This window comes from Micromesistius poutassou (genome assembly GCF_964030765.1).
Source record: "Micromesistius poutassou genome assembly, chromosome: 6".
Lineage (NCBI taxonomy): Eukaryota > Metazoa > Chordata > Actinopteri > Gadiformes > Gadidae > Micromesistius > Micromesistius poutassou.
The window spans coordinates 18,433,035-18,449,065 of NC_140276.1; the positions used below are offsets into that span (position 1 = coordinate 18,433,035).

A 16,031-nucleotide genomic window follows, 5' to 3' on the forward strand; every position below is an offset into this window, starting at 1 on the left:
AAGAGTGTTATTTAGGTCTGGTCCCTTTAAGAGGACATCGTTTAAGGAAACACCTTTGTGTTTGGCGCTAGAGTCGAACACCACCCGTATTTGGTCTGGCTTCTGGGGATTGTAGACTCCAAATGTTGGTAGGTACCAACACTCTTGATCTTTCTTCAATGGTGGAGCTAGCTCTGCCTGGCCTGACTCAAACGTCTTCTGCATGAACTTGATGTATTGTTTTTTCATGTCTGGCTTTCTTTCTAGAGTGCGACTCAGAGATGACAAACGTTTTGCTGCTTGCTCCCTATTATTTGGGAGGTGGCGCCTCGGGTTACGGAAAGGTAATGGAGCCACCCAGCCATTTGCATCATTCATGTAGACATTTCTATCCATGATCTCTAGAAATGCTTCATCTTCCAATGACAAGGCTACTTTCTCATCATCTTTGGTCCTTTAGAATACATTGACTAAGTTCATCTGTGTTGTCTTCCAGGAGGTTGGGTTCTCTTGAGCTTTGACTTTCTGTTTTCTTGTCCAATTTTTCCTTGATGTGGATTACACTGGCACATGGACTAAGAAAAGATGGTCGTCCATTTGGTAGAACGTTGGTCCTGTAAACATTGATGGTGCTTGGCTTGTGGGTTCCTCCCAGACAAACATCTCCAACAATAACCCAGCCAAGGTCGAGTTGTTGAGCATAGGGTGTATTATTGAGTCAGTTGTAGTGTTTACACACTTTATGTACACGTAGTATGTCTCTGTCGAGGAGGAGAATAGCTGCTTCTGGATCGATAGGTGGGATTTTATCCACCACTTCCTTGAGGTGTGGATAATGGCGTGCTATCTCGGGTGAGGGGATCTCAAGGCTGTCATCAGGCATCATATCACACTATGATGGTAGGAAGAGGGATTTGCGTGTCTCCATCAATTGACTCCACTACGAGATTGCTTGCACATCTCCCAGACACCTCTACTACCCCTGAGCAAGTTTTAAGGGTGTATGGAGCAGCACCTGCTTCAATACCAAAGGTGTCAAACAGTTTGGTCTTGGCCAAGGACCGGTTACTTTGTTCATCGATGACAGAGTATGCTTTAATGGCTCTGTCTCTTTGACCTGCAGGGTCATAATTGTTAAGCCACAGAAATGATTCGAATGCTTTAAACATTAATACTCACAGACTAAGACTTTCTCTGGACAACCGAAAAGAGAAGGAACTGACATGCTGTGCTCTCTGGAATGTTGCATTAAACTAGATAACTAATTACGGTAACACAGGAGAGCCAAAACACAACTCAATCATGCAATGCCATTATCAACCACTAGCCGTCTAGAGCAAAAACAAATTGTGGGGGCAGAACAGCATCTTTAAGCGCATCCTTCCCACTAGTCCACCGTATTTCTGCCAAGGCTTACATTTGCAAACGCCTGCTTTTTATCTGGACACATGACGTCGCACACTTTCATCATGCAGCTCTTCAGAAACTCTCCCTCAGTAAATGGCCGGGCTGATATGGCAATCTCCTCCACTACAATAAAACTTGTTTTCACAGCAGCTTCACTTTTTGATTTCGCTTTGGTGAAAAACGTCTGCTGTGATGTCAGATTACTCTTCAACTCCTCTACCTTCTGTAGCTTCTGCTCTGCATCCAGGTGTTTTAACTTGTCCTGATATTTTGTCTCGTAGTGCCGTCTTAGATTATACTCCTTAATTACAGCCACATTACCTCCGCAAATGAGACACACGGGTTTACCGGCAATGTCAGTAAACTATATACTCATTCTCCCACCGGTTTTGAAAGGCTCCGTTTTCAGAATCAACTTTTCTGTTGGCCATTGTTAGGGGCTAGCTTTGATTTGAAATTAGAGTTGTATACATAAACAGACGTTTGATCTGGGATTTGTAGTTTGTGTATTGGCGCTTCATATTGATTGATTGATTGAAATTCTTTATTGACACATGTACAAAGGTAAGCGTACAAATGTACATCAGGTCAAAAGGATGACACAAAAAAGCCCATGGGCTTATTTCCATTGTGGTCCCTTTGTAGTGTAAACATGTTGATAGGTGTAGTGTGTGTGTCAAATGTAATGTAGGCCTACATGACAGTGTGGGAACAAAGTAAAAAATGACATTCTAATCAGACATTCACAATTCATAAAATATGACATATCTATAAAAGAGACACCATAATAAATATCCCTATGACTGTCTGCTGCTCAACCATTTCTTTAAGGCTGTTTTAAAACTGACAAGAGAAACAATTGTCTTCATACTAGCAGGTAATCCATAAAACTGAAGCTGAATATAAAAAGGAACCCTTTCCCATACAACTTCTAAATCTGAACAACACCAGATCAGTGGCACTTCTCCTTGTGGAGTAGCTATGTGTGTTTAGCATCCTAGAGAAATAATTGCATAAATATTTAGGTACCTTGTTTTTAATAATTCTATGCACCATACACAGTTGTATATAGTTTACTCTATCCTCGACTTTCAACCACTTAAGGCTACTACAATGAGCAGGAGTGAGATGAGTGAGAGGTTGTAGCTTAAGGATCAGCCTTACTAGTTTATTTTGAGATGTGTTATTTTTGTGGATTTTAGGGAGGTTTGAAAACCATGAAGTGCAGGCATAATCAAAGTGGCCTTGAGCTGTCCTATCAATTAGGTGGGATATTCTAGCCAGAAATTTTATTCTCTGATTTATTTTGGAAATAACCTTCACAGCCATACCCTCCCCAGTTAATTTATTGTCAAGAATGCAACCTAAGTATGTCACAGTTTGTTTGGCTGTGATCTCAGATTCACCCACTACCACCTTGAATCCAGGTGACTCAATTTTGAACTTGATCCAAAGAGTATTGATTCAGTTTTACCTAAATGGAGGGACAGCTTGTTTTCAGACAGTCATGTACTGACCTTCTGAAGTTCTGAACTCAGTAAACTCTCCACCACAGCTTTATCTTGATGAAAGACTAAGAGGGCTGAATCATCTGCATAAAGATAGAGGTTGCAGGTACAAGCTGACTCCATGTCATTGATATAAAGCAGAACAAATAGAGGCCCTAGGATGCTTCCTTGAGGGACACCACATGACAGTGGGAGTGGGTTTGACATAATCCCATTTACATCCACTACTTGTTCTCTGCCTTCCAAATAGGACTGAACCCACTGAAGTGATGTATTGTTGAAACCCAATGCCCTGAGTTTAGCTAACAGAATAGTGTGGTTAACTGTGTCAAAAGCTTTTTGAAGATCTAACAACCATACCACAATATTTTCCTTCATCCACTTTCTTGATGTGATCCGTCAAGTAAAGCAGACAAGTATCGGTAGAGTGTGACTTTCTAAAACCAGATTTAAATTCATAAAGAAGATTGTGTGAGGATAAGTATTTTTCTATCTGCTCATTAACAACCCTTTCCATTATTTTTGAGAGGCAACATAATATGGATACAGGGCAATAGTTTCCCTGCTCTAATTTACTTCCTCTTATGTGTAAGGGGGTTACACTCGCCCTTTTATATCTCCGGGCCATTAAAAAAAGATACATCAAATTATCTCGCGGGCCGGATATAATTGTACGCCGGGCCGGATGTGGCCCACAGGCCTCGAGTTTGACACATATGGATTAGACTCTTGCCGTATCCGGTCGGTAAAACAGCAAAAACATCATTCTTGCTAAGGAAAGGTTTGAGCGCCGTCTTCTGTTCCTCTTTTAGAGGGAAAGCCAAGTCTAACTATTATCATTGATTAAAACAACTGGTGTTTAATTGTAGCCATCTTGCAATGTTTACTGAATGATTCTGTCGCAGCGCTGGCCTCATCTGTTTAGCTCGATTGGTTTATGATCAGATCCAGGGGAATGGGGTAATCAGCATATTACTGATTCCCAGAGTGACTCACTGAGCAAATTCAAATTGGGCTCTCGCGAGAAGGGTTTCCAGGGTAACATTTCTCCCTAATGCACTTCAATTAACAAGAAATGCTCCCACTGCAGAATTAAGTTTCAATTTAAAATCAACAAAAAAATGTATACAAATCAACAAGTTTAGAATGTATTTCCAAATAAAACTCCCTATTTTGTATGAGGCCAAATAGGGCATCAATAAATGAAACCATCAAGTAATTAATTTCTCTTTTATTTATTAAGCTTATTTCATAAATTATCGCACATAAAAGTTCCTTTTCAATAGTTACAAAGTGGGCTTCTTTATGTAGCGCCTGGAAAACAAAACGAAAGACAAAACAAATGAAAGTTGACTGAAGGAGTGGGAAAAGCAGTTTGATCCCAATAAAAAGTTAGCTTAGCAGCCGTGTGTCAACGTCATGCTAGCAGCAAATAAAAACCGTTACATATACGGGGGTTGTTCTGAAAAGCACATGCTAAAAATATAACTGTAGAAGGAATGCTAACTTTAATTCTCCAGTGTATTCAAACAACAAATAAAAACAAGGAAAAGGAGGAAAACACTTAAAAATAAAAAAGTAAACAGTACTAGCTACAAGGGAGGCTTCACCAAAACAGAACAAAACTCAGACTCTTAGAAATGGCATTTTTTTGTTGCTTGGCTCTCCCTGTTACTGCCGGAATTAGCATGAATAGCTACATGAGGCTAACGGTAGCTGAGAAACAGCAAACTGGCGGAGGAGTTTTGACACTGCACCTAGGAAACAATTGGATCTAACTAGATCCGGTCCGTTCTGGGCCAGGCGTCCTGGTTCCTCGTCTCGTGTTCTACGTTTCCTTCTACAGCCACCTGCTGCATCGTCATAACACCTCCTTGCTGAACAATTAGAGCAGAGGAAATTATCCATCGATTTGTGATTCACAAAAGGGGTAACCCACAGTGTTTCGATGCCCACTGCCAACAGCATGATTGACTAGGGTTGTAACGTTGGTCTGCATGGCTGCCTGTTCCTTCTCTCTGTGGTCCCGAGGACGAGGCAAAACTTTGATCACATGCTTCTTCCTGTTCCAGGGGGCCGGGACTTCCTGTCTTCACCAGGAGGACCTACTTGGACATCTGCTGCAGGAGGTTCTGGAGGAACTCGTGGTATGAGAGGCCCATCTCCGAGCGGTCCTCCACCATGTTCTGGAAGAAGTCTAACTTTGCAGAAGCATCCTCCCTAAAGAGACACAAACAGACCAGTCACTACAGGGAGAATAGCTTAGATTGGTCTCATTCATCATGGCAACATTGGTCATGTTGGTCTGGACCAATGGTTCCCAAACTATGTCATATACTCCATGTGACAATTTACATCGTACAGAGTACCCCCATCATCATGGATAGCTCACAAAAAAGTTTTTGTTCTTAATTCTGCTGCATAAACAAAAGTGAACACGCATATACGTACTGTAACATTCAGCCCCCGAGAACAATGGGGTTCAGTAATGGAAGGCCGGTACATTCCTAATCGCTTGCTGTAGGCCATGCCCATATATGGTCATCTTCCTCTGCCACCAAGTGGAGAGGTTCCTGTTACAGCTGCTCCGCATTGGGATAACGAGGGGTTAAGAGGCAACAGCACGCCGCTGGAGGGTGTGCAGGGGTGGGTGTGTGCCACAACAGGGAACCCTACAGAGACCACACTGTCCTAGACCCACGACATCGGAGAACAGGAGTACGTAAGAGGAGACGACGGCATCGACCCGCTTAGGTTACTCTTTGCCCCCTCATCAAAAGGAGGTTGGCTTTATCATTCAGACTACTTTTGTTAGCGTTTTGAACCCTTTTCCGGGGAGGATTTACCTTATTAGGACTTTATTTGACTACCTCCAGTTCCTGAGCCTGTTAATAAAAGTGAATTTCATTCCTTTGGTTGTGGACCTTGTTAATTATCCAGTCTAGCCACGTGACATTCCCCATCCCGACGGTTTGCCACAGTACATATGTATAGGGATTTTTTTTTGTTGGTTTCGTTTATCAATGACCAAGAGCAAGCCGTGTAGATCTTTCAGTGCATTTTCCTGTCATGGATAAGAGGAACGGGAGTGTTGTTACACAGGGCTGCATGCATCTATTTTTGGTACTGAGCCTTTAGTCAGCCACAGCACTGTTTGGGAAGGTAAATCGCTGATTCATTTCACAAACCCCCAAGATCAATCCATGTACCCCCGGGGGTAAGGGTTCCCCACCTTGACAACTGTTGGTCTAGACAAATTATCACGACTCCGTAATGTACCAAGTAAACCAATAGTCTGGTACTAATAATTAGGATTATTTATCAAAAATGTCCTGCAATTTGCTGCAATTTTAATCCAGATTAGCTACACACCAGGCAGCGCTAACATTGCTAGCATGCTAGTCAAGTAAAGCCAAAGACTGCGGTATTTTTGTACTACAATAACCGCACCAACAACAGCAGTTAAAATGCGGGCACCATCCATCAAACCAAGTCTATCGTAACAATCATGTCATGTGACCCGACTGCAGATTTTCACATTCCGGGTCCTGGCAGCTAAACGCTAGGTGGGGGCACTTAGCTCCCGTCCGTACACCAGCTCTCCACCAAGACGAGGCTGTGCTGTGTTTTCTCTCTCTCTAGCTTTGGGTCAGGACCTCAAGTGGGTTGTCCTGATAGGCAGCTGGGCAGACCCTGATGTCGTCGTTTGGTGCTGCATGTGCTTTCTTGCAAATTGTCTGTAAGTAGCTACGGATAAAGCGTATGATTGATGACTGCAGAGAGCGTTACAGTGTAGAGGAGTACGTGGGTCTCACCTGACAATGTAGAACACGGAGCTGAACGCCCGGTTGTCCTGAAGCCAGTCGAGGAACGCCCTCACCCTCTCTGAAAGCTTGGTCTCCAGCTCTGGGATCTCCGTCTGAGATTCAGGAACAACTTTATTTCTACAGTGCTTATCATGAAAAACAGTACCAACAAAGAGCTTAACAAGGGAATTAGCATCAACTTAAACTGAGATTGTACAATTAAGTGATTATAAGAAAGCTATACATCAAGTTATTACAAGATGTATGTAAAAATGTAAAAGTATCGACTCTTCGTCTGACAGGAAGGGATTACAGTCACTTAACGCTGCGTCTCCATAGGATGAAGGAAAAAAGAGACAGAGCTAAACACATCCTACTTATTGCTAGAAACAAGAGGTCCAGATCTTGGGAGGAAACTCATCCTAGAGCCAGGCTCTGGGCTCTGCGGTCTATGGAGGAACATGCACAAGGTCTGGTATGTTAACTATGTAGGTGGTTTAGGTTCCCAGCCCATCTATCCAGATATATGAAATGAACATCATGTCAACACACACACCCACAGACGCTGCTATTATGGGATGATTACTTACTGTCACGCCAGGGAGAGGGAGAGAGGGGGATTTTGGAGGGGGGATTTTAAACAGCTAATCCAGCAGTAATGCTGGCTAGGTATTGGCTGTGTAGGGGAGGTGGGGGTAATAGAAGAGAAGATAGGTTGAGGTGGAGGAGACAGAGGGGAGAAGGATGAGGAAAGGTGTAGAGGAGGTGAAATAAAGGTGGTATAGAGGGCGTGTAGCAGAGGTAGTGAAGGAAGGACCTGGAGAGGCAGAAGAGAGTAGAGGAGGAGGTAAAGGGAAGGTGGTATAGATGACGTGTAGCAGAGGAAGAGAGGAAAGGACCTGGAAAGGAGAAAGAGTAGAAGAGGAGGAGGAGAGGAGGAGGAGAGGAGGTGTGGCTGAAAGAGAGTAGAGGAGCTAGAGAAAAGAGGTGAAATTGAGGAGGTGAAGAGGAGGTTTAGCGGAAAGAACGACGAGGAGCTGGAGAGGAGGTACGGAGGAGGTGGGGAAAAGGTAGACTTATATTTTAATGGGAACAACCCTACACCAACATCCTACGTATTGCTGGATTTGACTGCCTGGTTTTTAATGACTTTTCAGTTCAACGCAGAGCTTGTGAAAATGTTTGCTTATGGATTTACGGAAATGAAAAAAAGACTAAAAGACTTGGCACTTTAGCAGTTGAATCAGCATTGTTGTGCTGCGCTTTTGCAATGGTTTTATAAACAATGATTGAAAACTGATTCAGAGTTCACAGTACAGACTAGGTTAGGAGAGGTCAAAGTTTGCAGCGCTAATTTGTTGAGGAGGGGCCAGGGTTCAGATTGTTACCGGAGGGTCATAGGACTAAATAGGGTTAATAGGAAAGGTCCGGAGAGGTCAAAGTTTAGGGTACTAACCATATTAGGAGGTATAGAGGCATAGTTGGGACACCCCAGGACATCTCTGATGAACATCTCATTCACACACTTCCCGACCCACAGGTACAACACCTGCAGAGAGACAAGAGATGGAGTAGGTCAGAATGAAGGCATGTGTTAAAGAATGCCCCATAAGTTGCGCCATGAAGTTAAACTTAATTCATTTAGAGGCTGGCAATATTATGGGTCAGTCTTTCACTCTGGACAAGTCACTCCCAACCCATTGTTTGATAACCTGGGATTCCAAAGCTGCTAATAACAGGTCAGAGGTAACCTATAATGGCCAATTTGATTCAACATCATCTTATCCAGTTTTCAATTTACTTTAAAGTCGAGATTTGGAACAGGATCAATTTAAGCAATACTATGTTACCCACTCCATCACTTTAAATAAAAAAAACTAAGAAAATGTTTTCCCCCCACCATCAGGTGGCGGGGGGTCTTACGCTGCCACAGTCCAGTAGGAAGGCTCCGTCTCGGCTCAGCCTCTCAGCTGATAGGTGGAGCAGGCGGGGCTGAGGGACCACTGTGTCGTTCAGATGCAGGGCACCCTGCAGATAGGAGGGGGAACAACATCATTAACAACTGTGCATCACCATTCTAACACGTTCTGAATAGCAGTGGCTAACAGCGAGTTTGCATACATGTCATTAAGTAGCAGGTAGGGTTAGGGATTTTGCTCTCGGATGCCTAGAGGTAGACGAGGACATTGGGGATTGAACTGAAATCAAACCACCAAACCCCCCTAGATTTCCTCAACAATAATTATTATAATAACCTTTATTATACAATAATCGTAGGTGTCTAGCACTTTTGGGGGGAGATGGGAAGTCGGGGTGGTACCTGGTCAGAGATGGTGTCCATGCGGTACATGTCTGGGTAAACCATGCGCATGATCTGCTGCAGCGGCTGGGTCTTGAACTCACACATGGCGAAGACGCGGTCGTCCAGACGCGTGCTCGTGCCAGTCCGCAGCGCTTTCTGTTGGCAAACACAGACTCAGTCTCAGGCACTCACTCCGTCACTCTCTCCATCTCTCCCTCTCTCCCTCCCCCCTCTCATAACAGGAGCTGCTAACGGCAGCTGTTTCAAAAAAGGCAGAAGTGTGTTTTACTGAATCCACACCAGTGAAGAAAAAAAGTGTCTTTAGAAAAGACATACACAACCTTAGAAAACGAACTGAATACACACATACATACGTATGTACAATGTGGCTTTGGGAACGTATGACTGGAACATAAATATGTATGAGTTGTATTTCCAGTTATGGGTGTGGTGTACTTTGTGAGTGTGTGGTTAAGTTTAGGGTGCGGTTCATTGGCTTTAGAGGTATAAATGACACATATTGTTGCTCATTGGGATACAGTGCCTTGCAAAAGTATTCATACCCCTTGAACTTTTCCACATTTTGTCACGTTACAATCGCACACGTAAATTTATTTTATTGGGATTTCATGTGATATACCAACACAAAGGGGCTCATAATTGTGAAGTGGAATGAAAATGAAACATGGTTTTCAATTGTTTTTATAAATAAAGAAAAGTGTGGCGTTCAAAAGTAATCAGCCCCCCTCAGTCAATACTTTGTAGAACCACCTATCACTGCAATTACAGCTGCAACTCTATTGGGGTATCTCTCTACCTATCTCTATCTAGAGACTGACATTTTTGCCCATTCTTCTTTGCAAAATAGCTCGAGCTTCAGATTAAGCATCAGATTGGATGAAGAGAGTCTGTGAACAGCAGTTTTCAAGTCTTTCCAGATATTCTCAATTGTATTTAGGTCTGGACTTTGACTGGGCCATTCTAACACATGACTATGCTTTGACCTAAACCAATCCACAGTAGATCTGGCTGTATGTTTAGGGTAGTTGTCCAGCTGAAAGGTGAACCTCCGCCCCACTCTCAAGTCTTTTGCAGACTAACAGGTTTTCTGCCCTGTATTTGGCTCCATCCATCGTGATGTGTAGTGTTAGTTTTCTGCCATACATTGCATTTTGCATTAAGGCCAAAATCTTCAAGTTTCGTCTCATCTGACCAGAGCACCTTCCTCCAACCCTTGCCACAAGCCATGCGGGGGACACAGCATAGTCAGATGAGAGGTTTTTGGCCTTAATGCAAAATGCAATGTATGGCAGAAAACTAACACCACACGTCACCCTGAACACACCATCCACACCATGAAACATGGTGGTGGCAGCATCATGCTGTGGGGATGCTTTTCTTCAGCAGGGACATGAAAGCTGGTCAGAGTTGATGGGAAGATGGATGGAGCCAAAAACAGGGCAGAAAACCTGTTGAGACTGGGCCGAGGTTCACCTTCCAGCAGGAAAACTACCCTAAACATACAGACACATACAGATGGATAACCTTCCTGATTAAGAGGGCCACAATTTTTCATCATCACTATCAGAGGGCCACATAATCGGATATGAGAGAAGCTACAAAATAATTCAAAATAAGAACAAATTATGTGTAGATATTTGTCTGTATCAGTGGTGGCTGGTAATGAAAGTTGTTGGTGTGGGGTAGTCATGAACGTCTGGGGGTCCTCCCCCAGAAAAAATGTTGAATTTGGTAGATTAGGTGGTAGATTGGTAGATTTCCTGTATTGTGGTGCATTTTGGGGATGGCCACTACCTAAAAAATCATTCAGATTCATAGCCTATGTATGTTAATTGAACCAACATACATTAAATTCATATTTTCTATATTCAAATGCCATTTTTAACATGTCTATACTCTTGTTAAACGACAAACACAACAAGTTTGTTTTAAAAGCCACATGAGTAATTCTTATTTTTTTCAGTGCAAAGGGCTCACATACATTATCATTCAATGATGGCACAAAACTGAAAAACAGTGACCCAACATTAAGTGCAACAACTAGCATTATATTCAGCTCAGTTGTAGTAGTGGCGACTTAAGTTGAAATCTTTCATGACTTATGTTTCTAAGCAAACTAGACACATGGGTTTGCCTTTGAATTCTATGAAAAGATGAGATGAAATTCTATGAGAAGATGGTTTTTGTTAATCAAGTTTTCTGTAAAAAAAAAAGATATATATTTTTTTTATAATTTATTTATTTTTAATCTTAAATTATCTGCGGGCCTCACAGAGTGAGAATGCAGGCCGCATGTAGCCTGTGGGCCGCCAGTTGCCCATCCCTGGTTTATACCAAAGCATATTCACGTGTTAGAATGGCCCAATCAAAGTCCAGACCTAAATAGAATTGAGAATATCTGGAAAGACTTCAAAATTGCTGTTCACAGGTGCTCTCCATCCAATCTGACGGTAAATCTGAAGCTCAAGCTATTTTGCAAAGAAGAATGGGCAAAAATGTCAGTCTCTAGATGTGCAAAGCTGGTAGAGACATACCCCAAAAGACTTGCAGCTGTAATTGCAGCGAAGGTAGTTCTACATAGTATTGACTCAGGGGGGCTGAATACTTTCACAAGCCACACTTTTCAGTTTTTTATTTATAAAAAAAAGTAGAAAACCATGTTTGGTTTTCAATCCACTACACAATTATGCGCCCTTTTGTGTTGGTTTATCAGATGAAACCCCAATAAAATAAATGTATGTGTGGTTGAAATGTGACAAAATGTGGAAAGGTTCAAGGTTGTATGAATACTATTGCAAGGCACTGTATCCATGTGTGGCCCGTGCAGCACCAGCACCTGTTTGAGCAGGGCCAGGATGTAGAGGGGGAAGAGCCGCAGGTTGTCGGGGGCGATCAGGCCGTGCTGCTGCAGGGTGGACACAGTGTTGCGGTACACGCCGAGCCCGTCCACCACCGCGTTGAGCAGCGCGTCGCGGGCATCCGACAGACTGGACGACACAGAGCGGTCGATGGCTGGATAAAAAGATTACACCAGACACCATCATGAGTTAAACACCTGAGTTTTTCTGTTTTTGTCTAGTACAGGTTAGGGGGTTGTGGGACATTGCTGGCTTAGGAGTTACAAATATTGATATATCTGATGCTAATGTTTTTTAAGGGTAAAGGGCCCTTAAATAGAATAAGAACGGACTGCCTAATGATTCGTATCGATGAGAAAACCGATACTAACTACTTGAATTTCACTATTATTATAAATGATAAGGAGCTGATGGTATAGAAAAAGCCATGTCAAAACATAACATTTGAAAAGACAATAGTGAGGATAACAAATGCTCCAATGAAAATATTAATTAATTATTAAGTTCCAGGCGTCTGTAAATAATAATTTGATTCATTCAGTTTCACAGACTGTCACAATAAATTAAATTAAAACTATGAAGTGAAATTTGCTATGTTCTTTGGCCTTTGGGGCGGTGGTGGTGTGACTGACCCATGTTGGCCAGCAGGCAGGTTATGGCCTGGACGTCAGCCCCAGCGAAAACGTCACTCAGCTGGCTGACAACCGGCAGACACAGTGTGTGCACCCGGATTCGCCTCTTCCCTGCACACAGTAGGGGGAGAATGACATCGGTTTGCAGTATGCACAAGTTTTAATTTATGTGGTTAATGAATTAATGAATGAACGAATATATGAATGAATAAAGAAAAAAATGCCTGTAGTATGTGTACATTACCGATGTATATGTATATTTATGTATGCATCTATGGGCATGTATAGAGTGTGTACCCCTACCTTTACTAAAGGTGTTCAGCAGTGCAGCCTGGGTATGTGTATATAAACGTGTGTATTAGTATAAAGTAGCGTATCTAAAATTATGTGTTGGTGTATACCTTTACTGGAGGTGTACAGCAGAGCAGCCTGGAAGCAGGCCAGCGATGAGTCCACCAGAGAGTCATCGATGGACATCTGGACGGCAAAGGCAGAGTCTGGGTTCACGTTGGCCAGGGAAAGCAGGTCTGTGGAGCGCACAAAGAAGTTCCCGTGGAACGTGTGGATAGACAAGCCTGAGGAGGAGAAAGATTGTTAGAGATCAACCAGAACTTTTAAACCAGTGCATTTACACATGAACTACTAAACCAATCTGAATCTGGTACATTCAGTTACGTAAACACTAGGGCTATCCCCGACTAAGAATTTCCACTAGAGGCAATCCATCCTGACTATATTATAGGTTTATGTTATTCCGTTCCCACAATTTACACATATCAACTCAACCCACAAAACTTTTTATACCTGTATTTGACTTAAGTGAAATAGTTATAGAGCTAGCGGGATACACTTCTAATTTACAATTTTAAAGTAATATTGATTGGAGACATTTTGAAACGTAAGACGTATGACGCTCTATCGAGAGAAGTGATACAGCCTGATGGCCTGCCAGGCTAGCACTAGGTAGCACTAGTAGGCTAAACGCATTTTCGCTCAGAGCCAGTGCGGCTGAAATGTAGAAGAAGCTTGTCACTGCCCCGGCCTGCACTGCACTTTCGTTCATAATGCAAACTCATACTTATGCCAAGCCACAGGAGAAGGAATCCTTGTTGCCAAAAAAGCGAAAAAGGGAATTAAAAAGGCAACGTGACCAAGCAAATTCAAAAAACGAGGGTAAACAAAGCTTTTAGGTTTAAAGAGCTCATAAAGGATTACGATTTACAAAGGGAAGCTGTAGTTGCCTGCCATCTTCTCGACAAGTAAGTCAATGTTACGGTCTAAATTACAAGCTTTTCTCATTGCTTGGTTGTGTAATTCCTTACATAGGCAGCATAACAGTAGAACATGTATAGTTAAAAGCCTAAACAGCCTCGTTGGTGGATAGCAGCATAGGCTATGTTTGATTGAATAAGGGTTGCATTTCATGCCTACTACCTCCAACCGATCCACTGCCTCTCTGTCCTTTCCCCCTCCCTAACGTTGAATCACCTAATGATGATGATCTCTGAAAATGCACGCACATCAAAAAATAAACGAATAAAGAATGTATCAATGAATCTAATTAATTAATAATTAATACACATCTTTCATGCGTTGTAGAGCAATATAAGTAGTAAGTAAAAAATGTGTGTTTGTTGTGTGTCAAGTTGTTAACTGATGCTATAGGCTAGACTACGACATAGTAATGAGGTTACAACGTCCATTTTAAAAAGTGAGCACTATTCGTTTGAATGCAACAATTTTACCACTAGATTGGAGTAATTCCTACAGTGTCCCTTTAAAGTAATTTCATACAACAATGAAGAATCAAAAAGTTCAAGAATCATTTAAATGCATTCAATTTCACAAAATAACTGCTTTTCAATGCCTCAATACATAAACAATAGGTAGAGTCAGACAGAAAGATAAATGGATGGCCTTTTTTTAAGCAAAAAATACACTGAAACTACAACTACAAACTACCAGCCTCTGACCTTTAAACTCTTGACCCCTGACCCCCGGGTACCTTTGGTGCAGCGTATCCTCATGACGGCCTCAAAGCCAATCTTGCGGCTGAGGTATCGGTCCAGGTCCTTCCTGAACTTGTTTCGCTGGGCAGGGTTGTGCACGTGATGGTAGGACGGATAGTAGAAGATACTGCCTGCCGAGTACTTAGACACACACGCTGAAGAGGAGAAGGGGAGGAGGGAGAAATGGAGAAGAGGAGTTAATATTATAATAAGATTTAATTAAAGTAAAGGCTGGCTTTCAGGCCATTCAAGTTATAAAAGATAGTTCTGGAAAAATAGTTAACGCTTTATGTTAAAGGACAATTCCGGTATTTTGGACATTGAGCCCTCTTTCTGGTTTGTCTAGGATGAAATAGAGTGGTTGACATCGAAATTTTGACTATTGGTCCTGTCTCAGGACAGTTTAGCAGTTTATAAATTTTAATCTGTAACAAAAAAAAAAATCTGAATGCCAATGTCAATAATTACATTTTTCCAAAAAGTTTCACCATTACAGAGTAAATAGGCCCTATACTTTGTTACATAGATGTACACTGTGTGTCCTTCAGGGACACCTTCCTTATAGTGAACTGCACCCCCTTTTTCTGAATCCATGTTTTGCTGAATCCATCAAAACGGCTTATTGTTACCTGTCTGCTCACTGACTGCGGTTACATGGTCGGACCATGATGATGGCATCAGGGTTAGGGTTAGGGTGTAGTGCAGTGAAGTCTAGAGAGATGCGCGGATGAGCTGTAATGTCATCTGCACCCGCTGCTTAATATCAATAATCCACCTGCAGCAATGTTTGTTTCAACAATTGATACCCGCACCCACCGATCATCATTCATTTAGGTGATCAGACGTCCCAATTTTGAGTTGCATGTACAGCGTCCCAACAAAAGCCAGTCGCCACACTAAAATGTTCAACCACTATGAAATGTCCCCTGTTGTCAGCGATTACACAACCAACGTGGTCTTATTATAGCCTGGCTCCGCCCGCCCACCTACTTCCGCCCAAATTTCATTTTCCCTTCAGTAGTCAGTCTGGGGCTGGGGCTTGTTAGTGGGATTTTGCCAGAACAAATTTCTGTGTGACCAATCAGCGAACAGAGGAAGTGGCTGAGAACGATGACGTCGAAGTAGCGACGTATTGTCAATGACAAGACCCAGCCTCGACAGTTGACTGCAAACATTATCTCTGTCCTTACTATCGAATATTAATGTAGAATTTGTAATTGTTCCTTGAACTCTAAAATTAGATGAACAAAACCTGCAGCTATCGTTGACAGACATCTTCACGCTTCATCTTGTTTTGTTTGTGTACACAGCCTGCGCATGCGCGCAACGTAGTTTCCGGCCGGTCCCGGCGCATGACAAACGTCACGACCAAACGCTATTGCGATTGATTATGGCAGATCCAGAGTGGCACTGGGCAGATCCAATAGTTTTAAACTTCAACAGACACCCGCCTCCAAGTGAGTGAACGTTTGCCAATTACAGCAGTTCCAGACCTTCTGTACAAATGAA

General features: G+C 42.5%; 1 protein-coding gene across 2 annotated transcripts in view; it reads right to left on the reverse strand.

Moving 5' to 3' along the window:
• Positions 1–4,150: 4,150 nt before the first annotated feature.
• sec24b (SEC24 homolog B, COPII coat complex component) overlaps positions 4,151–16,031 on the reverse strand; it is a 35,546-nt gene continuing 23,665 nt past the window's right edge. For both annotated transcript variants that reach the window (XM_084469702.1, XM_084469701.1), the window contains exons 16-24: positions 14,519–14,677; positions 12,915–13,088; positions 12,514–12,624; positions 11,860–12,035; positions 9,021–9,158; positions 8,624–8,728; positions 8,157–8,249; positions 6,710–6,813; positions 4,151–5,114 (exon numbers count right to left, since the gene is read on the reverse strand). In XM_084469702.1, the coding sequence (XP_084325828.1) occupies positions 5,000–5,114; positions 6,710–6,813; positions 8,157–8,249; positions 8,624–8,728; positions 9,021–9,158; positions 11,860–12,035; positions 12,514–12,624; positions 12,915–13,088; positions 14,519–14,677 (1,175 nt within the window). In that variant the 3' untranslated portion in view covers positions 4,151–4,999. The remainder of the gene's footprint in view (positions 5,115–6,709; positions 6,814–8,156; positions 8,250–8,623; positions 8,729–9,020; positions 9,159–11,859; positions 12,036–12,513; positions 12,625–12,914; positions 13,089–14,518; positions 14,678–16,031) is intronic.